Source organism: Neolamprologus brichardi, chromosome 14 (assembly GCF_056152115.1).
Source record: "Neolamprologus brichardi isolate AB-2024 chromosome 14, ASM5615211v1, whole genome shotgun sequence".
In the NCBI taxonomy this organism is placed as follows: domain Eukaryota; kingdom Metazoa; phylum Chordata; class Actinopteri; order Cichliformes; family Cichlidae; genus Neolamprologus; species Neolamprologus brichardi.
The window spans coordinates 26,647,249-26,672,384 of NC_142117.1; the positions used below are offsets into that span (position 1 = coordinate 26,647,249).

General features: G+C 41.2%; 1 protein-coding gene across 3 annotated transcripts in view; it reads right to left on the minus strand.

Annotated features, from left to right (window-relative positions):
• Nucleotides 1-16,288, minus strand: part of LOC102799250 (CD166 antigen homolog) — a 46,292-nt gene extending 30,004 nt beyond the window's left edge. For all 3 annotated transcript variants that reach the window (XM_006801594.3, XM_006801593.3, XM_087851036.1), the window contains exon 1: nucleotides 15,985-16,288. In XM_006801594.3, coding sequence (XP_006801657.1) covers nucleotides 15,985-16,045 — 61 coding nt within the window. In that variant the 5' untranslated portion in view covers nucleotides 16,046-16,288. The remainder of the gene's footprint in view (nucleotides 1-15,984) is intronic.
• Between the last annotated feature and the right edge of the window lie 8,848 nt (nucleotides 16,289-25,136).

A 25,136-nucleotide genomic window follows, 5' to 3' on the forward strand; every position in this document is an offset into this window, starting at 1 on the left:
TGACAGCACAATCAAAGCAGATGATCCAGCTTTGATTTAGCTTAAATTGCTCTCCTAACCTTCAGTGAAGACCTATAACAAAACTAATATCTGGGTTACAAAAAAGAGAGTTCTTGTTGGTACTGGGAGTTAAAAGACACATAAATGTTTCCAGAAGGCTCAAAGACATTATGAAGGAAAACATAGGCACCTTTTCATATAGCATATCTGTGACACACGACTCCCATTATTGGCAGTGTCAGAGTCATTTTTCTCTGCGCGAGGCAGATTGCAAAGATAAAAGCACATTACAAGAGTGGTGATTATCACTCTAAACGACTTGCCATAAGGTTGCCTAGAAATTGATCTTGTGGCGTGATCGTTAGTCTTTGAAATGTTCTCCTCTACACACTCGACCACACGAGCGTCCGTAAAAACCTCTTAAAAAATGTCATAAATTGCGTCAGCAGACGAGCTGCATGGGTGCGGGGAGTGCTCTTAAGACTGCAGCGGGCTCGAGCGAACGGGTGGTAAGTGCACTCAGAAATCACATCCATTATGTTGTGAATTATGTATTTGAGGGGCGCAGGCCACGGGACCCGAGGGGAGAAGTGGTTGTGAGTTGCCTACGGGCAGACTTGGGGCAGATCAGAAGAGAGCTCACTGTCCTGACTCCAAACATCCGCCATCAACTACCATTAACGACGTACCATTAAAGGCAACATTAGGCCATTAACAAAGCACGGCCTCAACACTTACTACTTATCCATTAACCCTTCCTAATGCACCTCGGTGCCTAACATTTTGGCAATGACTTCATTCTTCTGTTTCCGGAAGAGCTTACATTAGCTCACCCAAGGGTCTGGCTTTGTGAATGAACAGACTGGATTTTTTTATGTTCCCCGTCAGCAGGAGACGCTATCAGAAGCCCTAATGGATCGCCATGTCTCGACCCTGTCACGATGAACGTGTTTCTCAGGCAAGAAGTTTAAAAACTCCATCACCGTGAGGATATTAAAGTCCTCCACCGCACAACCTCTCTCCTCTCTCTGCTTTCAAAGTCATTTTCCTAAAAATAGACATGGCCTGCAAGCAAGTTTGCCGGACAAAAGGGATTATCGTATCATTTCTACCCATTAAAATGGAAAACTGGCCATTTCCGACCTGAATCTGTCTGCCATACAGATAAAGCTTATTTTAATTAGGGTTGTGACATGTGGAAATGATCGCACAACACCTTGAAGGCATTTGAAGAGGCGTAGGGTCAAAGTGAAGCATAAAACCTTTAAAAAAAAAGGAAAAGATTTGTATTTAAACACATTTAAGACTCAAAAATGAACTGTTCCTACAGTGAAGTTCAACATTCAGTTTTTCATGTAAAAACAGCAGAAATGTAAAAGTTTATTTCAAATGTTGCTTTTGTGTAGCACACAGCAAGGCCGAAGTCTGTTAACTCTCAATCCAGGCAGTTCAGACGTGTGATTAGAAACTAGTCATTCGTTTTTAATTATTTCTGAGCCATTTAAATGTGATAACATTCTCATATGCCAAGGAGCCTTCAAACTTCATTAAACTGGAGGATCCTACAAGCATTATTGAATTTGTCCTGCTCGCTCATGCCTAATGATGAGCTTGCATCCACACGCAACAACTCTGCTCCTAATCACACAGGCTTTGAATTTAAGTTGGCTAATTGTGCACTTGCTGAAACGCTAATAAGAGTCTTTCTATTTTATTGGCCTAAAGTTGCGCTTCGTTTCAAATTCAAAGACTTTTTTAAAATCTCTTGTTGCTTGCCAGTTGTTGGTCGTTCCGTGCTGAAACACATGGTAGTTTTACAAGTGAAACCCATGCATGGTAAAGAATCCCACATTTGCGCTGTGGCTAAGAAGTAGAAATAACATGAGAGGCAACATATGTCCTGAAAACACCATCTGCAGTTGCTGATTTTCAGCAACTCCTGCTACACTCCTGAATCTATCGCAGCTGTGATAACAGGTATCTGATCACATGGTTCTTACGGTTACATGCTATTTCGCCTGCGTTTGAGATGAGGCCTGGATAAGCGGACGCGGTTTCTCCGAGGGTAGGACTTGCTTTTGGAAAACTTTATTTTTAGCCCATTTCATTAAAATTACAGCCCTTCTTCCCCTCTAGCGCTCACAGGAAAGTATAATCAGCCCAATTAAGGCTTCAAAATATAGTCACACGGATAATTAAATAAATGTTTACAGTCTAATAAAACAGATTTAAGCTTTAAAGGGGTGAAGTGATGGAGGCAGCAGTGAGTATCTCTTCACATTAATGAGTAGAGCGAGCTTTGAATTTACTGACAAGTCTGAACTGATATCTGCAAATCTAAGCGCAAGGAATGAATCCTCAAGTTCTTAAAACGTCCTCGATTTTTCACCCCTTCCCAGTGAGAGGTGTTAAGAGGGAGCTTTAAAATATTCCCGACACATTCAAAACAACCTTCTTGACATCAAAGTGCTCGTCGTTTCACCAGGTCTCTTCAAGAGGTATCACATCAGACAGGAGGTATCAGGTTTTTTTTGCATACTGGCCATAAACCTGCCAGCTTCGCTCGCCTCAAGCAACTGAGCCAACTAGAGCAGGACTGACTTGTAGGGTAAGTGTCTGCTGTCTGGACTGGAGGCAGAACATCATTTGTAATCAGTTTTATTAATAGCATAAAAAGGTCCTCTGGAGTAACAGCATGCTGCAATGGAGGGGGGGAAAGGAAGCCAGGCTGGTTCTGGGACAGGTGGCCAATTGAGTGAATACCAGTTGGCAATAGTGGTAAATAGTTGGCAGTTTTGATAGGCAAGTTACTGCCTGTGTGATTAGTCAAGTTAAAACCTGCTTCCAGCATTGAAGGTTAAGGACTTGCTGCTTTTCTCAGTTTTATGTACGTGTAAATCGAATATCTTTGGTGGAGAAACACGCAATCTGAAGATGTCACCTCGAGCTCTGGAAATGTCAGTTTTTAACATTTTCTTCAATCTTATTAATCAAAAAAAAAGGAAAATTCACAGAACATCTGGTAGTGATGTGACATTTTCTAACAGTCACTTAGCCCTGGCCAAGGCTTAAACCAGGGCTACAACTACTGCTCATTGTTACAATCAAATTATGCTTTTTTAATTAGATTTGTTATTATAACAATTGTTTTGTCCATGAAATGTCAAAAAAAATCAACATTTTACTATAATATGAAAGAAAAGGGAGCGCTGGTATTAAATATGAATTATCAAAGTAGATCGTTTTTAAATTTCTGCCAGTCAGCTAAGTCAATTCACAACTTCCCTCTGTTTTGTTTCGCTGTGAATAAATATCCTTTTGGCTTTGGAGTGTTGGCTCATCGAACAAAAACAGCATTTTGGGCTCTGGGAGCATGTGAGGTTCTTTTGCCCTTTTATTGCGACGCATATTAATGATGACAATCACCAATGCAGCTCTCACTAATACTCATGTTCAGCAAATTACATATGCAAACCGACATAGCCCAACTGGAGGGTCAAGATGGAAACATCCACTGAATCATCAGACTAAAAGCATCCTCATTCTAGTAATTAATTCAGTGAATTATGATCTTTTTTATTATTATTTTGAATTATTACCCCAGCTGGCTGCTTCAGATTCCACTATTTACACAACTGCAATCAGCTTTTGTTCAAGTACCCGCCTGCCTGACTGCCTGTCCCACAAGTGCTCCCTCTCCTCTAAAAGCAGCCCCACCCAGTCCCAGCCCCCACACCTCCCTGAGCAGGAAATCCTTTGAACATTTGTAGCCCATTGATCCTGTGGGAGCAGTTGTGTTTACTATTATGCCATCTGTATGACCATATTACAGTTTCAGGTGGTGCCTGAGGATACCAATCAAACCTGCTGCCACAACACACCCCTCTTGAAGCATCCTGGCAACAAACCACACACAGCCTCTCATGGGAGCAGTGAAAAAAAAATTTAAAAAGAAGAGGAGAGACAAATCAGGCCAGGAATCATACCTTTTCTACATGGGTAAACAAGAATGCATCCACTTATCGATCTTAAAGTGCCTCATTAGATGCTGCATGAGGCATGGCCTAATATTTTCCCAACTCAAAATGCATGATGAATAGAAATATGTGCAGTGCTTTTATTATTGCATGAATTTAATTCACGCCACCTACTTTTCCGTATCAATAATGTATGTCTTGTTACGCTGTAAACAACAGAAAATATTAACAGGTAGGTATTTCCATTTGTTCGGCACATGGTTTTTGTAGCTTTCATCTCTGGTAATTGCCGCGGTAAGGCTGATACTTTTATATTAGTTGGGCAAAGAGTCGTGTATGCTGTTGTGCACTCATAATGACAGAACTGACCTTCTAACCCTTCATTGTGAAACAGAGCAAGCAGTGTTCCCCATTCCAATGAGCCAAACAGCCTAGTTGGTATTAAGAGGGCATGACGGTTTCTACTTGTGTCCTGATTCAGGTTTTGACTCTAGGGGGGTCGTAAAGCCTCTGCTGGCTAAATAGAGCGGAGAGCAGTGGGAGGAATACATGGAATGCAGATAATACATACAAAGGATTATGTACCTGCTTGCACATCAAGTCTGTGTGGTTTCACGTTTAATACCCCTGGACCAACGTTCACTTTGATGGAGGACTGTGAAAAGCTGGAGATTAGCATTATATGCAAAAAATTCACCTACATTCAAAATGCATTTTATCTTTTGTCAACGCAAGGTCACCATTAGTGTTATACTTCTTTTTTGTTGTTGTCTAAAGACACATAAAAGATAAAACTGTCACAACAAGCCACATCTGATTCTTTTGTTTGTGCCTGTTGTTTCTATGAGATGAGATAACCGCTCTTAGTTGATGTAATTCAGTATATGTCACAGTCATCTTGGTTACAAAGGACCTTTAAGGCATAATAATTTCATTAGCGGTGGCTATTATATTTTCTTCTTCCATCATGGCATGAGGAGAAGCTATACATCAAGCTAAGTGCTTTTAACCATCCACCCTACGGTTGCAGTGCTTCCCACCCAACCTCACTCTGTTTCTTGTCCTGTGCAGTACATCCCAAACAAGCGCATAAAAAAGCCCTGCAGATCTGTCAGATAGTGAGATGTACTGGCAGCAGCGAGACATCCCGCTTCACAAAAAAAAAACCCGTCAATAAGCAAAAATGTGCCAACACCTCTTCTGCTACTGAAAGGTGTTCAAAATATGAGCAATGTGGCCTGGAGAGCTCATGAACAAAAGTCTCCATGGGAATGTTGTGCACAAACTATCCCCCTTCAAGCAAAGTGAGTCAACACACTGTTCAGAAAGACCTCCAAAGCCATGTGCTGCTTCTGCTTCACGGCCAGACAAAAACAAGGTTTCGGGGTGAAGGCTTCCCTTGAAGTCCAAAAAATGATTTAAAACTGAACAAAAACACCGAACAAAAAAGGTTGCTTCGCCATTCAGTCCTGATATATAGAGAAGGCTGCTGACTTTCACCATCTAATGTCAAACATACACGATATCTTTGTCAAATACATTTTGTGTTACATATTCTAACTAGCCCTAACCCTACTGGCCTCTTACACATCAGCGTGTCTGCTGCCCAGTATGCACCAATCTAAACTGTTGTTTGCATAACATGATCCAGGAAGACAATTCAGAAAAGGTGTTGTGAAATATGTAATCTTTACAATACTGCAGCACATGTAGCAGAGTAGCATGACAGCTGCTGTGGAAGCAAGGGGTACCTCCATAAAGACCTGCTAAGTGGTTTATGAAATATGCACAATGTAAAAAAAATAATAACCTGTGAACCTGTCTTTTGTCCTCTTCAATATATAGTAACTTCTACTCCAATTATATATATACTGTATGTATAAAGAATACCCATGCAGGCAGTGATTACTTCTTAACGCTCAGTACTTGCATTGGTCCCAATGAACAAGTATCAGTAAGGCTATTAGGTGGCTTGAACTTTTGATGGCACCATCTTCTCTAATGGACCAATATGCAAATGATCTATCTAATATGGTCCTAAAGCCAATATATTTTGACTTTTGACTGAGCAGGAAATGGGAAATTACTCATACACTATATGGACAAAAATACTGGGCTCCCTTCACACTACACCTGCAGAAGCTGCTCAGCCGTGGAAACCCATGCCACGAAGCTCGCGGTTTCTGATGTTAATGCCAGAAGAAGTCAGCAGAGCGCTGGTGCCTTTTACGCGCCATGTGGCTCAGCACCACTTTGTGCCTGAGTTGCTGTGGTTCCTAAATGCTTCCATTTAGCAGTGTTACCACTTAATATCTATGGGGGGAAGAGATTTCACAAACTGACTTGTTGGTGGCATCTTATTACAGTACAGTCGTTGAATTCAGTGAGCTCTTTCGAATGACTCAATCTTATAAATGACTGTAGAGGCAGACTGCATGGCCAGGTGCTTGATTTTATACACCTGTGGCTATGAGGCTAAAAACACAAAACAATTAAAAGATTAAGTGCAGCCCAATGCTTTTGTGCATGTAGTGTCTCTTTGGTGAATCCTTTCCTTTCTGTAATACGCCAACATCAGCAAAGGGTGTTGACAAGTATATAAAGAACTATTATTTGTGCTAAACACCTGCTGGTATTGTTACTATGAGCATCGATGTATGTTGATGTATTTGGGCTAAAGCACTTCTAAGCTTCGTAAAGGCTGACAAAAAGAAAAGGCCTTTACTGTCTTCAGTTGTTGGTAATATAAAGAACATGCATATTAGGCGATGTAATGACCTGTGACGAAAAAATGCATTACACAAGAGACATCACAAAAAGAAATATAGCCATTCAACCATGATATCTATACAAATGCTGCCCCAAGGAGAAAGGTAACAAAGTTGTCCAATTATTAGAAACCCACTGGGAAATATTGTAGTCTGAACCAATACGCCTGTAAAAACAAACTCTGGCTGTGATGTTGTCTTGGTTTAGCACATCCATAGGTGGTGGCTCTGTTTATAAATCAGCATGCTCTGGCAAGTCCTTCACAAGTAGATAATCAAACCTGAGATTTTCATGAAAAGGAGTCGAAAATCCATTCAGCTTCAACCAAACCATCCCAAACCTACATTCTTAGCTTTTATTTTCAGCTCTCAATTTTTTATTTATTTTCTTTTATAAATTTTTTTGCTGTTTGACCCTGAACATTTAAATGAGATCTTGGCATCATTATAAGAGGAAATGATGTATTATCTCTTCTATAGCATCTACTTGTATGATGGAGGGCAGGAATGGCAGGGTAATGGTTTCTGGCATCTTCATTATTCAAAATTACACACTTCAAAGCTCATTTAGCAACATCCTCATTCTATAGGCTAGCCAGCAATAGCAGTAATGCAATTTTTTATGAGACAAGGGCCAGTGTTAACAAGCTAATAGTGAGTTTACTATTAAATATCCCTGCTGTTTTCCATTGTTACCACTTTACAGCAAAGCCACAGTAAAATTAAAAGTGATACATGCAGAGAATTTAGCATTTAGAGGATAAGTCAAGTCAATTATATGTATTTAAACTGTACCAGTGGGATATTTAATGCTTTGAAATTCTCTCCAGGAACACAAAGCTACTTGACCTCTTAAGTCGTCCCATTAGAAAATTAAGTACTGCATCCAATTACCAGACAAGCATCTCTTCACCTTCCTCGTAAGGTCTGGCAGCAGAACAGCCAAATACTTAACAGCAAAGCAGAGCATTTTATCACGAAGCATCTAACACATCAACAAGTCATGCATCAGCCAAAGCATCGCTTGAGGGGTAGCTGCCACGCAAAAACCCACCACTTGACTCCTACGAATAAAAATTGAAGCTGAATGTCAGGAAACATTGCTGCAATTGCAGATGCATTAACAAAAAAACAGTTTTGAGTAACATACTGTAATCTGGTGTGAGGATTACAGTTTTTCTAACTTTTTCCAGGCAGCTGCACATTAGGAGATGCATGCCCAGGGGTCCAAATACAAGTCTCAACTGGAACACATACTAGAATGAAAGGTCTCAACTTTAGAAGGGAAATCACAAGTTCCTCATTCCATGGACTGATTTATGTTTTAGGATTTCCCTTTATTTTATTTTATTTTTTTATAATTCAGCATATAATTTCAGTAAACAGTTTGAAATGTTTATCTTTCATGTTTAGCTAATTACTTCAGTTTGTCTAATTACTTTTCAAGTGTTAAACTACTTCAGGTTTCAGCTTGCTTATTGTAGTGGCAGCCTCGATGTGTATTTGACAAATCAGAGTAACATTAAAAGGATTTCTGAATCTTTGTGCACTGGAACTTTTCTCATCAAGCATACGTTAGTTCTCAGGCACCGCAAAGCCAAACTTAGCTGCAGTTCTCGATATCAGTCCACATAAGGATGTGGATAAGCTGATACCATTCAAAAATCTAATTGGTTAACTCTTCTAAGAGGTGCTGTTTGAGTTGCTGTTGCCTGTCCAGTGTTGCTACACCTCTGCAAACTGCTTTTCAACCCTATTTCATACGAGATCCTCTGTTCAAGCTGGTTCTGACTTAATCAGTGTCGTTTCTGTTATCTACTCCACATATGCAGGTGGAAAGGAGGGGAGGTCCCAGAACAGTGCCAGGATGGTTGCCGAGTAGCCTACTAACATTACTATGAAATATAATCATATTAACATTAACATTAGCTCGCAATGCTGTCTCAGAATGACGTAACACAATGATACTTTTTTGGATGAACAAATCTGGATGCTGGTATTTGCTTGTGCTGCTGCTTTGCTAAATTGGAAGTATTTATTCGTTGGGTATGAAAAACATGTTAGCATCGCATGTATGTTTTTACTTTTACTATCACCCATCTCTTACTGGGTCACCTAGTCACCTACTTCTGCGTTTAGTTTTTCCTGTGCTTGTGGCTATCCTCCGCCTTCTTCAGCATGTAAGGACAGTGTACACCTTGTAGACCTATGCTGCCCCCTTCAGCTCTAGAAGAATTGCAGCCTTGGTATGTGTACTGCCTGTGGTACCTACAGTAGCTTATGGTAACATCTCCTAATATGGTTGTTCCATATCCGCGGTAATACTGGTATATATATTTTATATTATATAAAAATATCTTATTGCTATAGCTATGTGTTTATGTTTCATAGTGTGCACAACAAGGAGAAAAGCCCGGGCATGTCTGAGAGCGAGAGGGATGTGTCCGCTGCTGTTGAGCAACATCATCGAACAGAGCACAGTGCTTTCCAAAAACTGTGCGAAAATGATCAGGTTAAACGTGGAAACAACAAACCTGTTTCACCACTCCAGGCAAAAACACATCATCAAAGGCAAACCAGTCTATAAAGGAGGGGAGCGACCCAAAACTAAACAAATAACTCCACCGAGTGTCACCGGAGCACTCATTGTACTGCTTCAGTGACACTACATGAGTCTGCTCCACTGCTCTTCCTGTGAGAGGAAAAGCAATCAGTGGATTGAAATTACTGATGCATTGACACGGTGGAAAAGCAGCTGGTTAAAAAGGTCAGCCTAAGATTATTATATGACACTATTGTACAGGTCCTGATGAGTTACAAGGTTAAATTACTTTAGTCATTGTTAAACAAGAGTATTAAGAGGTTATTTTATACTTTTACTGAAAATTTCCAGAGAAACACTACCTAGGCTACATTTGACTCATGCTGTGTCACTGGATGTTGTTGCTATATTGCTGCTGCTGGCACCTTGTTTTAGTAAATTCACAGTTTGAATTGGGCAGTTAATAACAGGATCCCACTGCAAAAGAAGGATGGAAAATGATCCTCATTTACTTACACTTATTAAACATTTACAACATTTTTCCCTATCTCATCAGAAGTATTTTTCATGAAATATCGCGATATAAGTTTGAGCCTGTTTCGGCCACCACTAACCCCTACGAAATAGTGCGAGCCGAAATCCTCCAAAGAAGATCTTTACAGAGATACCGACCATTTTTAAGAACAACCTGAAAATTCTTTAATTAAAGAGTAAGGTACTCATCTTAGAAGCATGTGGTACACTGTTATAAAAGTTTCATGGTAGTCATCAGTGTATTGACTCATTGGTGACTCAGAAAGATCTGCCAGTCGTTTAATTTTCCTGTTGTTTGATATTAAACACTGTCAGAATGATGGGTTTTTAATTCCAATCACAGATATGCTGTTGCTATACTCTGTGAAAGGAAGTTGTCCCTGAATGGGAACTCCTGTCTCCTTACAAGTTCAGCCATAGCAGCATGTAATCAAAGATAGCTTCAGGCACTGCAGACTGCTGCTGCAGTCTATGAAGGGAGGATGGTGGACATCAGCACAACACAAAGAAACAGCTTTTAAGATGGCGAGAATGTGAATACTGAGGTCAAACGCAGACAAAACCTCCCTGTTGAGTCCCAAGGGTGGAACGTAACCGGGAGCAGTGCAATGTTTCATGACTGGAAAACTGCTAAACAGCATCGGAATGAATAGAGTAACTTCTCAGTATTGCAAAAGAGCTTTGGAGCCAACAGAGGGTGATTCAGAAATGAATGGGAAGACAAAACTCTGTGTCGTTTTATTAGTGGCCCGAGGCTTGGAATGAATGTTTCACCTTTAGCACAAAAGCTGTGTCAACCTGTCTGGCTCCCTTGAACCGCAGACAAAGAAAAAATATAGGTTTGATATAACAGAAGCCTTCTATCTTGCTCAGTGTCTCTTGTATATATATAAAGAAGCAATGAGGTTTTATGAGAGTGCAGGCATAAATATCAGAGGTCCATCACTGACCCCCTTTTAAGGGCAGGAGGGACATCCTGCTACTGGTAGCACCCATGTGGTGAGACTCTGCTGTCAGTGGTGCTGTGGCTTTGTCTTTCTTTTACCTACAGGATAAATTTGAATAAGGAAAAAGTAGCCCGTTAAATGTAATCTACAAAAAAACAAAGGACACATAAGCAGCCACCATGTGGCTTCCCATATATATGTGTTCCTTTGTGGTATTCCTAAAACCGAGGTCAGCTCATTAACATCACAGTTAATGGGAGAGGGGGTGCCACTCAAAGAATTCATTAAAACAGAGCAATAACGCTAATGGAGGATTTGAACAAAGATCCAGGCCCTGTTAAAGATGGGTGTGGCCACAGGCTTTTCAAATGGAGGGGAGACGCTTCCCCCCAGTCAGGTTGCACATGTGAAGCGTCAGGACCGACAGCAGCAACTCTGTGCCCTCTCTGAGGGGTGTGTGCTGTTCCATATTAATGACAAAGACAGCAGCGGGAGCAAGAAGTTGCTATCATACACTCATTTGTTTAAAAAGAGCCAGCGTCACAATACAGTCAGTGGGAGACCACAGGAATCCAGTGAAAGCTGAGGGATGCGTCAATGACAAAAGACTGAAACAACCTCACTTTTAGTCCCCGACCCAAGGACCAATCTCAGAGTGCCGCTCCGCGTTCACCAAAAACAAGAGTGGCTTCGTGCACATCAATGGGGGCTTTCCTGCATAAATAAGGAAGAAGCACCACTGCATTGCACAGTTATCGCTCTCTCATGTTGTTAAGTCTTCCTATATAACTGAAATAATGGAACTGTGGTGCCTCTTCTCAGATAACAAATAAACCATTATTTAAACGACAGTGACAAAGAAGAGAAAAGGGGGGAAATGAGACATTAATCTGTCTGGTAAAGTATCATAAAGACTCCTCTCACTTTATTTCACTCAGTGTAAGCCTGCGAGTTGTAAAGCGGAATGTATAAAAAGTCAATAAAGTGCTAAATTTAAACAATTTTCTGAACCTGGGCAGTTAATTGAAACAAGAAATGGACAACTGAAAAGGCAATTTTGGCTGAGATTATAAAAATGGAATATATTGCACACTCAGGCTCTGAAAGTAGGGCAAGCCAATCACCAAAGTGTAATTAAGATTCACTTGCTGCTGTTTTACTGATAATCCCTTGTGTAAAACTGTCACAGGCGAACAAAAGACCTTTTTCCTCATTGAGTCATTGCCTGAGAGTGATTACTTCTGCCACCCAAGTCCTTTCATTTTCTCAAGGCAAAGCCACTCATACATCTCCCAGCTTGGCCAGTCCAGCAGAGAGGGAATTGCTCTCTCTGACATGTAGGAAGCTCAGCATGTTCACGCACTCACCCATATTTCTCGACGCTGTCGCGCTACATCTAATCTGAAGGTGAAGTTTGGTTTGGCAATGACATTTTAGAAGGAATTAAAAGTATTGCAAAAATCTTTAAGTGAATAATAGGACTGCGATTTGAAAAAGATATCATTAAGCTTAGAGACGGGAACAAGCTGTTCTTGCGGCAACTGTACCCACAAACAGGAATCATAAAAAGACCACCCCCCTTCCTCCCCGCACTCCTCCACCTGTTCAGTGTCCTGCTGGGGGCCGAGAGAAACCAGAGTGTGGTTGGAGTGCGCCTCTGTGTGTGTGTGGGTGTGTACCGCTGCAACCCTCTGTGTGAGGGGGGCAGAGCAGACAAAGAACAAAAAGAAATTAGTATTACACTGTTTCTATCGAACTGCACAACATTAGAAATACAAATAGCCGAGCTCTTTTTTGCACCACTGAGCACTAAAGCTCTCGGTGTACTGTATGTGTGCAGGCTCAATGCACCACGCCATATGGTACGGATGCACATTTGTCATAAGCATCGTTTCTCTGGGGACAAGCTAATGCACCGGCCTGGTTTCTTAGAAACTGTAACATCCGAAGCCTCTTTTTTTCCTTTCTCTCACAGAAGTAGAGCAGGTTAATGATTGCCTTTTATGTGAGCTTTCCTAGTTTACGATTTGCAGTGAAACCCTGCTCTTTGCTCTTTCGTGACACATTAAAGACTCTAACAGCTTTAATTTCATCGTAACCCCGGGTTATTTTAAGTTTCACGCAAAACTTCCATCTTTATTTTTAGTTATTTTGGAATTTAAATCGTCGTTTAAAAAGTTGTGACTGCTTATTCCAGCGAGATCCTCACATCCCCGCTATAAAGGCCTGCTGCCAGGGGCGCTGTTAGGAATTCTGCACCCCCCGTTGGGAAGTGACACTGGCCTCTCCACCATAATGCGGCTCTAATTTACAGTATGACCTCGCCTGTCTAAACGGCCCTCTCTTGTTTGAGGAGCCCTTTTGTTTTGTTTTTTTCCCCTTCTCTCCATCAGCAGCAGCAGCTCTGCCTGCTGCTCAAACTTCCACTTCTTATTCTGATCGAGACCCGAGGAGCACATGATGCACACAAACAAGCGCACAGAAACCTAAGTCTCTTGTGTGAACATCTGTCTCTTTCTTATATCTCACTTGCTTTGTGCTTCTTGGGTGAGTAATAGCATCTGCTTCACTTTATACTCAATAAAATGGTCTTTTTCATCCGAAACACAAGAGCACTAACTGTGTGATACCAGAAAAGATTCCACTTCACACTTTGGCTCCACACATACGACTGAGAGTCCTTTTGAGAGACATTATGAGACACCAAATACGGGTTAAGCATCCAGCAGGATAATAACTTACAGATATCTCTTTTGGGACTATTTGAAGCATTCCTATTATAATAAGTGAGATATCTTATGGATGAATGGAAGGTTTGCTCCCTTTATTGGCTTAAGATGTTGCCAGTCAGATTACTCCTATTTGATGGACCAAATTAGGCATTTAAATTTAGCAGATTGTCTTCCTTTCCCATGCATTTGCTCTATTTTGATTACAGAATGGGATTATGTTCTCTACATTTGCAAAAACGTGGCCATTTCCAGATTTTGATCAACCAATGGCTCAGCCACTCGAAGAGATTAGGCCTCAAATTGACAGCAAGTGAAGTGCAGATGCAGGATTTCTATTCAAAGCCATGATTCGCTTGAGTTGTCGTCCTTCCCTTCAATGCATCTGAATTTTGCATGAAGGAATACAATACTTTCCAAGTCACAAAGAAATCTCTTTTGAAAGGAGAAACTACCACAAGCAGTCTTCAAACATCGAGAGGAAGCCGCCTATAAACAAGATGAGACGTGCACAAGCGCCCAAATGAACACTTGTACAAAATCTTACATGTAACTCAAACATACAATTAAAGCTGCTTTCTTTTTTTTTTCTTTCCTAAGGAATTAACATCAAAACGTTCAGGAGACAAGTCCTGACACAACCTAGTTAGAGATGAAAGAAAGGAGAGTGAACCCATCTCCGGTGAAATTGGGTGACCCCTTCACCCCCTCACCCATCCCTCAACAGATTAGTCCATTAGCAAAAAAAAAGAAAAAAGGGGAGAGCCCCACTTGCCTGACAAGTAATACCAGCTGTGGCACGGAGCACTGTCTGTCTGTTCAGGAGGGGAGGTGAGGAGGGTGGCGGCGGTGGTGGTGGGGGAAGGGTGGAGACAAGGCGGTGAACAAAAAACAGATGCATCTTTCTGGAATATTTGTTCCAGGACTAATTCAGGACTCTCTCCCCCCCCCTTCTGTTGTGTCTGGTAGCAGCCATGGCTCGGCCTTCAGCGAAGCAAATATAATAAAACACAGGCTTGTTTTTTCATTACAAGTATTGATGCAACTTTTATTGCAAATCCAAAACTCAATAAACACCTTCAGGCAGATTCTGCTCACACTGAGCAAATTGGCAAAAGAAAACCGGACAAGTTTCGCTTCACCTTTTGCCCTCTCTCCTTCTCGCCAACTGTGGTCTGAGCAAACACACATGTTTTCACCATCACTTGAGGCCACATGTGTAAATACGCAGAAGCGTGGACAACCGTAAAGTCTGCCCTCATTACCCACTCAGAGCACTCTCCTCCAGTGCTCTGAGCACACGGCACTGCAGCGGCACAGCCGTGTAAAAACCCTTTAAAAAGCCCATTCGTTTCCTCTCAAACAAACCACCTGAGCTTGACTGATAGGTGCTGTATGGTGTTAATTTACGACAACAGGCGCCACCGTTGTGTGACGAGGTGATGGGGAGCAGGGTGATATGAGCCACTCCGCCCCTTTCCTACCCAAGGAAGCACTTGAAAGCCTATGGATTTGCCTATGGCCTGGCTGAGTGACACCAACACATGGCGCTGCTACCTGTTGGCGTGACAGAGGAGACTGTATGGAAATCTACAAGCACACTACATACCACGCCCAACATCAGGAGCACGTTCTCAAAAAAAGAATCATCCTTTGTCATGGTTTCATCACCTTGAGGGAGAGAATAGCGAAATCATGAAAATCCAGCTTAAAAAAAAAACACTGAAAGCACAACAGCTGCACTGAAATCACACAGAAAGTTCCAAATTTCTCTGCTAAAACTTAATCACTTGTGCAAGCCATTACAACTGCCCACATCCCAGTGTAATTACTAGAAGGAGCCTGTCAGAAGTGCTTCCCTCCACCTAACAGACAGCCCATAATTAAAATAAATCATACAGGATGTGAGCCAGCATCATTCTGCTCAGCAGCCCTGTTAACAGAGCACACACACACGCACATAAAAGAATGAGACATGGTGGTTATGACATCATGGCTTGAGCACATGTTAACACTGGGTGAGGATGACCACCTCACAATGGGCAGTTTATAGAGAAGAAAAGTCACTTTTAAAGACATGATCTGCATGCGGAGGACAGTTTTACCTCGGGGTGAGGAGTTTTAGGAAACTACTTAGTAATTTATTTATTTTTAAACAGATTACATACTTAAGTTGTTCAGAATTTAACACAATGGAGAGAGGAGGTCACGAAGTTTGTGGCTCATAGGAAGCCCATTTAGTTTATTTTCTTAGGGTACGTGTTAGTAGCCTGGTGACTCACATGCTACTACATAAAACTGTACTGCAGGCTACTAACTTATAACTACGAAACACCCACATTCCCGTTTCCTTCTCTCCCCGGGAATGTGATCGATAAGCCCGGGCTGAAGTTTTGGAGGCACCTGCGTGCTGCAGGTACGGGACTTTCCCCTCGTACCTGCGGCTTCCAGCGCCACAGTCGCCCGCTCGGTGAGACAATAGCTTACCTTGGCTGAGAAGCGCGATGAGGAGGAGGGCAGACGCGTAGCCGGCGGACAACAAGTGCATCCTTGCGAGTTTCACAGATCCTCAGCGGGCTCTTCCAGAGGTTTGTTTAAAAACACACACACAGTTTGGTTTGAGTTTTTTTCTTTTGCGTGTTTTTTTGGTGGATTGATTTAAATCGTCCTCGGGAGCCTGGTGCTGCACAGCCGCAGTTTCACTTCTTTTTGGCTCTTGTTCCAGCGTGGCATGTGCTCGCCAACTCGCGCTCGCGTCAGTTCTGGTGGAACAGGTAATTGTGAGGGGCTCGCGGACGAGCGCGAGGGCGGGGTATACTGTCTGCAGCTCCGCCCCAGAGCTACCCCCCTCCCCCCCCATCCCTTCTCCCTCTTTCCACCCACTCCACCTTCCCCTCCTGAGCCAACCACCCTCCCACCACCACTTCCTCCCTTCCCCTCCAGCAACATCCTCCCTCCCCTCCTCCTCTGCCTCCTCCTCCTTCACCTCCTCCCACACACAAGTGCACCCCACCCCAGCTCTTTCTTTAAGACCCCCCTCATGTCTCCCCTTGCACCACCCCCCCACCCCTCTCCCTCACCCTCCTTCTCTCATCTGAAACTCCTATTTCCCTCAAACCCTCCCACCCATTCTCTCTCTTTCCAACAGTCACCACCATCCTGACTGCACACACACTCACACTCACACACACACACAAAGGGAACCCTTCAGTCAAGCAGCACCTCAGACTTTTTCAAAAAGTACACAAACACCCACCTGCATTTTAAAGTCACCCAGCTTTCAACTTATGTATTATTTAGCAGTTTATTAGGAGTGGGCTGTTTTCTCAGAGAATCAATCAATCAACCAGCCGGTTTATCAAACATGAGAAATGCCAAGGTGACATTTTCACTTCTTCTAGTTTTGGTCCAATCAATGGATCCAAAACAGTTTACGGTGAATCAAAAGCTTAATGGGGAAGAAGATGGGGACCGGGGAAAGCTGAACTTTTCTGCTTTTAAACGACTGATCTGTCGCCTGTTACTAGCAAATTAGTTTTATTTTGATACTCGCCCATTTATTTTAGCTGTCACTTATCACAAAAATAATCATTAGAAAAAGTTTTTTAATGTTTTCATCGTTCTGGATAAACTGAACAAGCACATTCCTCTTGTCAAAAATATAACCTGCCATTATTAGATATGCAAAGCTGCTTTTTTAGATCATTTTCTGTTGTTTGTTTTTATTTTTAATTGACAGCAGTGACATTTGATGAGCTTATCACAGCGAGGACTCTGAATGCTCATGGCAGCTTGAATGTACAGCCATCATATTACTGCCTCCAAGTAAGATATCCATAAGAAATGCACTAAGAGTTTGCAATGATGGAAAATGCCAGAATCTCAAAGTTGCACTTTAACAGAGTGCTTGAGTACTTGTTACTTTCTCCCTTTTGCTGCATCCAACATGAACTTTCACACACTTAGAGATGCACACGCACACATGCTGAGGTATATTTTCAATCAGCCCCCGCCTTAGACTTGTTTCATGCAGAAAACGCCACAGAGCGTCACACAGCTTTGTGCCTCACAGGCAAACCCCCCCCCCCCCCCCCCCCCCCCCCGCCCCAAAAAAAGCAGAAGATTTATGAGGAAGCAGCCTATAGGATGTGCATCCAAGGTTAATTATAATGAGGATATTCCATTCCTTTCCATCCATACATAATTAAGCCTTAATTAATTATACAGTCCTTTTGTCATCTGTTAAATTTTCAATAATTTCATAGATCTCAATGAATGGCAATGCCGGCATGATGAATATCCATTTAATGGCTATATAACACTTAGAATTAATGTAAGAGCTTCAGATTGCTTTTTACTTCCCATCGCTGGCAGTCGAATCCTGCTCTGTGTCGTGTTAGCAGTCGTCTGCATTCACTTGCATAGCGTGCCGTGGTTTCCGTGTGATGACAAATAGGACGTGATTATAGATGAGGGTTGTTTTCTGTGAAACTGCAACGCTCTAAAACTGATATAACAATGGCAGTTCCAGCGAGTCCATTTCAGAAGCAGGTAAAAATAACACGAGAGCATGTGAAATGTCATTAAAACCACACTTGCTGCAAATAAAATGATTTACTGCTGTGCTGTAACTGCATGATCATGCTTGTCTGATCGCAAAATGTGTGTGTATGTGTGTGCCCAGTGTGTGTTGGGTTAACGGGAATCTACTGGGGGTGAAGAAGTAAGTATTCCTCACCCTGGGTGCGAAATTCATGTAGGTCTGTGATGGCTTGTGCAAATGGAGTGAGGGCACAGGCTGTGAAAACCTAATGCAATTTGATTAGAAGTTAACCGCAAAGCAATATTTTTCCTGCCTCAGTGCGCCGAGAGAAGGGGGAAAAAAATAAGAGAGAGAGAACTATTTGCTTTTTTCTGTGTGACTGAAAGTGAATGAGACTGACTGATGACCAAGCCTGGAGCGTTGTGTTCAATTACAAACAATAACATGTTGGTCATAATTAGGATTTCAGGTGAGGCTGCTCAAGGACTAAACAGTGGAAGAAAACTTGTGCGAACGCTGTGCTAAAACTTCACGTCATGCTTTTTCTTTTCGTCGGAATAAATGCAGCTGAAGCTCAGGTTGATTTTGTATTCACAGGAGAGCATTTTCAGTCAGTCCCCATGACTGGAGAAAGAGATTACACACAGAATAATGAATTACAATATATCATGTCATACTGGAGGAACTGTACCAGCTCCTGCTGTCTTTTATTTGATGAAAGAATGAGCGCTCCTATTTTGACATCTTGTGAGACATCTTGTGACACAGCTCCTGCTATGAGCATGGAAACAAACAACCTTGTGTTGCTATGGACTCAGGCAATGAAAGTACACATTTCTGACATTCAGGGATGCGGCAGACAGATGATCTTTCCTTCTTTCTTTATTTATTCGCTTCCCGTGCTCGCTCGTGTTGTAGATACGCACTAATTACCATAGGTTTGTTTCAAGTATAAAAATAATTAACTTCAGCTTTGTCAGAACAGTGGCAACAGCATTAACCTGAACTGGCGGCGCGGCTCGATTTGCAGACTGAACAGGATCCCACTCATTTACAGCCCCGCAGTAGTCACTTCTCTTTTGCGTTCCTTCATTCACACACACACCCCCCCCCCCCCCCCCCCCCCCCCCCCCCAGTTTAAGGAGCTAATATGGAGTGGGTTAATTTGGCTCTTCTCCAAATTTTGCTGAAAATCTAATCTCTCCTCCATCCCGTGGAGGCGTCGGCCCCTTTCAGAACCGCCGGTGGGAGGCAGACGAGTGATTGGTTTCCTGCAGATTGGGCTTCAGTAAACTGTGTCAAGAAGCAAACACAGTGACCCTGACATTTTCAGTATGGCCAAGGGAGGGGAAGATCCACTTAATGGCTAGTCCTGCGCCAGCCAACATCCCCACTTTGGATCAATAATTGCTTCATTAGTTAATCTGATTGAGTGTGTGAGCAGCCTGTAGTCGATGCAGAGTTACCTCTCTTTCTGTGAGGAGTCTGTGTTTTATTGATTTCATTGTTCTCTGCAGAGCCTAACTTTTCCCCCCAACTAATCCTCACATTTACACGAAGAAAAGGAGAATGGATCTCTTTGTTTGAGCTCCTCATGCCATCCATGCCTCACTCATATTAAATCCGATCAATAGAAACTTCTTCTTGACGGTGACTATAAAACAAATGATGGAGGACAAATCACGTCTTATGTTATTCTTCTTGTGCTTTAAAAGGGCAACAGTTTTTGCGTCTGCAGGCTTTACAAAATATTTCTGTTCATTCTTTTTCATATATCTCTGCAAAGAGTTGTGCACTGTTTCATGTGCAGCGGCAGTTAATAAACCCTGTTGCCTGCCCGTGGTTACTGTAAGCTCGAGGTAATGATCGCGTATTCGTGCAACCGGATGTAAAAAGCTGCACAACAAACTGTGAAAACAACACCTACAGATTAGTACCTATTATGCTGATCCCGTGAACATGCTGGTAACCTGTTGCTTAGTTTCACAATTAACAGTTAAGGCATATTTTTATCATTTAATAGAGTCATATTTTGTCCACCCAGCAAATACAAGTTCAACGCTGCAGTAATTTTTTTCTCCAGCTGGGTCTCCACCAACAACTTTCAGTCCAAAGCACGGTACCAGAAGACAATAGATGCTAAAGAAGATGAAGGGGAACTACAGAACCTGGTCATTTGTCTTGTTATCAATATAAAAATACTGATAAAAATAAAAAAAATTAAATAAATGCTAAAAGTTATAAAGCAAGCGACTACTTCAAGCCTGCCCACATTTCTGACTGCTCCCTCAGTGCCTTTAGCTTCTACATAAGTGACAGTTTCCTTGCCTTTAATGGTTTGGCATTCATGTTGTTTCACTTTGTTTTGTCAAATCTATAAATAGCAGTACAGCAGTGGTCTGAAAAAGAGCAAAAGCAGCAAGTGGAGGGTGGGCACTGTGGTACCAAGTGCATCAAAACATCATTATAGTGAAAAACTAGTCTCTCTATGAATGACTCAAAAAGCATTTCTGAACACATTAGAAGCTTAAATGTGCCTTTAAAACACCCATGATGCTGGATTTGAAGCTTTTAAACACACAGGAGAAACTGAATGATTTTGGCCACCTATAGCCAAGACACACTACCTGACACATTATTTGCTGGATACCGTGTTACGAACGTTTTAACACACTTTTCGTAGTCTACATGAATCTGCTTGTCTTGCTATCATGCGTGAGGTCTTTATGCTGCCTTTAGCTGGTTAATCCTGTATTGTGGAACTGTCTTGGATGTCGGTGCAAATTCACCGAGACAAATTCCTCATTGTGCTTGGTGAAAGAATACGATCTCTAAACGCCTGTGGCCTGATGGGAAGATGCTACAGGAATGACAAAATGCCGTTTTAAAGAGCACAAAAGTGAGGTTCCTTAGGGTATTAAATGAGAGCTCTGAAAAGTTTCTGCTGTCTGATATGATGATCACAGCACAGGTCTTCTAAAGAGGAAATTGCGCACACTTTGCTATTTGCCTTTTCCTGACATTTAGATGAAGGCACGCGTACTAATATTCATATGAAGATTTCAAAAGGCAAAGTCTTAATGAAGAGGGGAAAATTCCTGAAAACTCCTCTAATTTCGTGCAATTTTAGGGAGGCCAAAAAGAATAAATGAAGTAGCACTGATTGAGATTTTTGTAGATATATAGTTAATGTAAAAATCCATATAAAAATAAAATAAAATGAAAAAAAAAAACAACCCGAGAAAACGTGGCTGAAACATGTGAGGGAGAATCAATTACAGCAAGAGCTGAGGGAAAAAATAGAGTTCAGATGTACTACAGGTGGAGACATTCACAGTCTGTGTCTGCCTGCTTTCTGTGGTGGATGCAGCTGCTGGTGTGTGATATATTTGACCCAGTCTGGCAGGTTTGGCTGCTGTGTTGCGTCTGTTTCCCAAATTACCTGGCTGTGAATGCCTAAATGTTATTCATTGGCAACATGAAAGGCAGAGAAATTATTCATGAAGATGTAGGCTGGTCTGCTACAACTCAGGCATCTGTCAGCTGTCAGTATTGTTTATTTCTCACCTGAGCCTGAAACTATTTGTTGGTTTGTCAGTTAATGGCGGCTCGTTGCCGGCGGAATCGGCGGTACTTAAATGCCGCCTGCTGCAGGCTGATGCTTTGAAAAACAACTCAGAATAAACACAATTGGCATACTCTTGTTATCCCTCTCTAATGCGGCACAGAATATTTCTGGAATACATATTCTGCCACTTTCTTGTAATGACATGCAACACCCAAATGCTCCATGAAATTAACTCTTAAACAACAGATAAGTCATGTTAAGGCAATTTAAAAATTTTTAATTCATCGACATACGGGGATCTCTAAGTTATTTGAACAATTTGTTGTGCACTATCATTTGCTGCTGACTTTTCCTTATTTTTCTAAGCAGCATTGTGGTGAAAGCAGGCTGACATTCTATTCAGCAGTTAATCTTTAAAGCACAAGGGGTAGATACCAGCCGAAGAAAGATACCATCTCCTGATATATTGGAGTGAAAAGGGCATGTCAAGAATATCAAACGGATGACAAAGTAATCAAATATAAAAGAACTTTTTTTCCCCCCTCTGCAACAACAGAATCAGCTGTTGCCATTTGTATGGTCTGAGAGGAAGGACTGCGGCGATTTCATAGAAATTTGTGCAATGTAGAAAAACAAGACCTCCTGCTTTCGGAGACCGAGGTCTGCATGCTTTGTTTCCGAGCTTTACATACATTAGAATAATCCTGCTCCTATTTGGCTGCTTGAAAATGTGTCACCACATGAGGTTTAGAGAGTTTGGGAACTTTAATGTTCACTTGTGGCAAAAGTTTGCTGTCTTTGCTGATTGTTGTCACTGTATGTGTTTGTTTGCAAGTTTATTTAACACACTTCTGGCAAATACCACATTAGCACAGCATGTGTAGCCTAAGCAAGCTCCCAGTTAGGATTTCATTCAAATACAAACAGCAAATGGAAGAAAACTGAAAACACCTGATAATCTATGGCCAAAAATCTGACAACGAGGAAGTGTTTCCACTCAAGTTCCAGTATTAATGAACAGAGGAAAACATTTTACATAACGGCACCTTACATGTCCCCATAAATGTGACAGAAACCCAGAGAGGTTTAGCCATCCTGGCGAGTATCTGAGGAGCCTATTTACCTTTATAGGCTATAAAACTGAAATGATGATGTGAGATGGTACTGGTTCCTTATTTGCCTTTAATACACATTCAAAGCTCAGAAGCTTTAAGCATAAACAGGATACAACAATCATATATGCATAGACTTTATTTATTTTAACTCGTCAACTGCTTTTTAACACAAATATCTGCCGATCACATGGCAGGTAAAGATGAGCTGTTGAAGTGGTGCCAGATGGGCTGGTGTGAGTAGTTAAGAAACTGCTGATCTACTGGGTTTACAGAGCGTGATCTGAAAAGGCATAGAAAATATCCACTGAGAAGTTCTCTGAGCAAAAATGCCTTGTTGGTTCAGAGGTCAGAGGAGAAAGGCCATTGTGGTTTGAAGTTGGAGAAAGACAATAGTTTCTCAAATAACCTGTCGTTACAAGCAGGGCGTGCAGGACAGCATATCTGAATGAACAACATGACAAACATTGAAGCAGATGGCTAGCAGAAGAACACAATGGGTGCCACACCTGTCAGGTATGAGCGAGAAACTATGATATGCATGGGCTCATCAAAATTGGATAATAGAAGATCGGAGGAATGTTACCTGGTTTAATAAGTCTCGATTTCTGCTGTGACATTTGGATGGTAGGGTCAAGATTTTGCCTGAACAGCATGAACGCACAGATCCTTCCTGCCTTGTATCAAGAATTCAAGCGCCTGCTGGTGGTGGTAGTAGAGGATATCTTCTTGGCAAACTTTGGACCCCTTAGTAACAAATGAGAATTGCTTAAACATCCCAGCCTACCTGAATATTGTTGCTGCATGTGTTTATGACCACATTATTCTGATAGCTGCTTCCAGCAGGATAACAAGCCGTGCCACAAAGCTCAAAAACATCTCAAACTGCTTATTTGAATGAGTTCCCTGTACTCAGATGGTCTCTACAGTCACTAGATCTCAATCCAATAGGGCACCTTTGGGATGTGGTAGAGCGGGAGATTTGCATCATAGACGTACAGCCAAGAAATTTGCAAATCTGCTATCATTTCAATATGAACCAAACTCCCTGGGGAATGTTTTCAGCACCTTGTTGGATCTATGCCTCAAATATTTATGCCAGTTCTGAAGGCAAAAGGAGATCTAACCCAGTACTAACAAGCTGTACACCTGTCCTGAGACAAAATGTGAACCTAGTTGTTGGAAAAGGGGTTCCAAATGATCATTCAACATACAAAACAGCCTTTGAGAATCACTCAGAAAGTATCTTTCTCTTCTCTCACAACATATGGACAATCTTGTGAAACCTATTTAGTGTGAGACAAAACTCTGAGCAACATGACAAAGAGGAATTGACATTCTAAACACCAAAGGTCAGTTCAGAATGTTTCATTTCTTTCAACCTTTTCTAGCTAGACTTAGCGTGTCATGCTAACCAATGCAGCCATGTAACCTAAATTACTGAAAGAAGACAAATTAATTCCAGAGCTTGCTTCCTTTATTTATATAACTGCATTTATCCTTGACTTTCACAGTCTATTACATTCCACAGCTAGCATCTCGTTCTGAGTAAACACTAATTTTAAATCCTTGTTTCCACTCACATCATAATCATCTGTTAAAAATATATATAAAAAATTATCAGACAACCATCTGGTCCTTTGTGTTTATTTGTGTTTGTGTCATAATATACAGTCAAAGTTAATGCATCTATCCAACGCTGTTAGATTGTGCAAGCCTGTTACTGTTAATTATAACCTTGTTTCTATATTATTAAAATAAATGATCATGTAATCACATCATGGTTTTCTAAGGTAATACAGGACCAATACATAGTTTTTGTAATCTTTAATTCCTGAACTATTTTCAGAAATTATTCAACGTTTAAATACTAAAACTTTTTTTTTGTTTGTTTGTTTGTTTTAGGAATTCAAGTAAATAACTGTAACTTGGCATCTTCATCAAAGGATGATAATATGATTTACTTTTTCAGCTTTTTTTTTAAATGGATGATTTGAAAAATGTAATTAACAACAGTAATTATATTTTAGCATTAAAAATATTTTGATTAAAGTGCTTGAACATACTGGTGTGTTAACCCTATAAGAAACATAAAAAAAAATATTTTGGTAAATGCTAGTACTGTTAATTTGCTGTGGTCTAAACCTTACACAGGGTGCTGGTGTAATAGATTTTTTAAGCATTTTACTGATCAAAGATTTGAGCTAAAACAAAATGAAAGAAAAGAAAAAATGTGTATTGAGAAGTTGAGAAAAGTTTATATCAGTCAAGTCATATTTAAAATTGAATGAATAACCATTACGAGGGTGAGTATCTTTAACTTAATGTCAAGAGGTTATTAAACAATATTTTTTTTAAATATACTTGTGGGATACTGTTGTGACACGCATAGTACAAGAACTAAAATATCTGATAA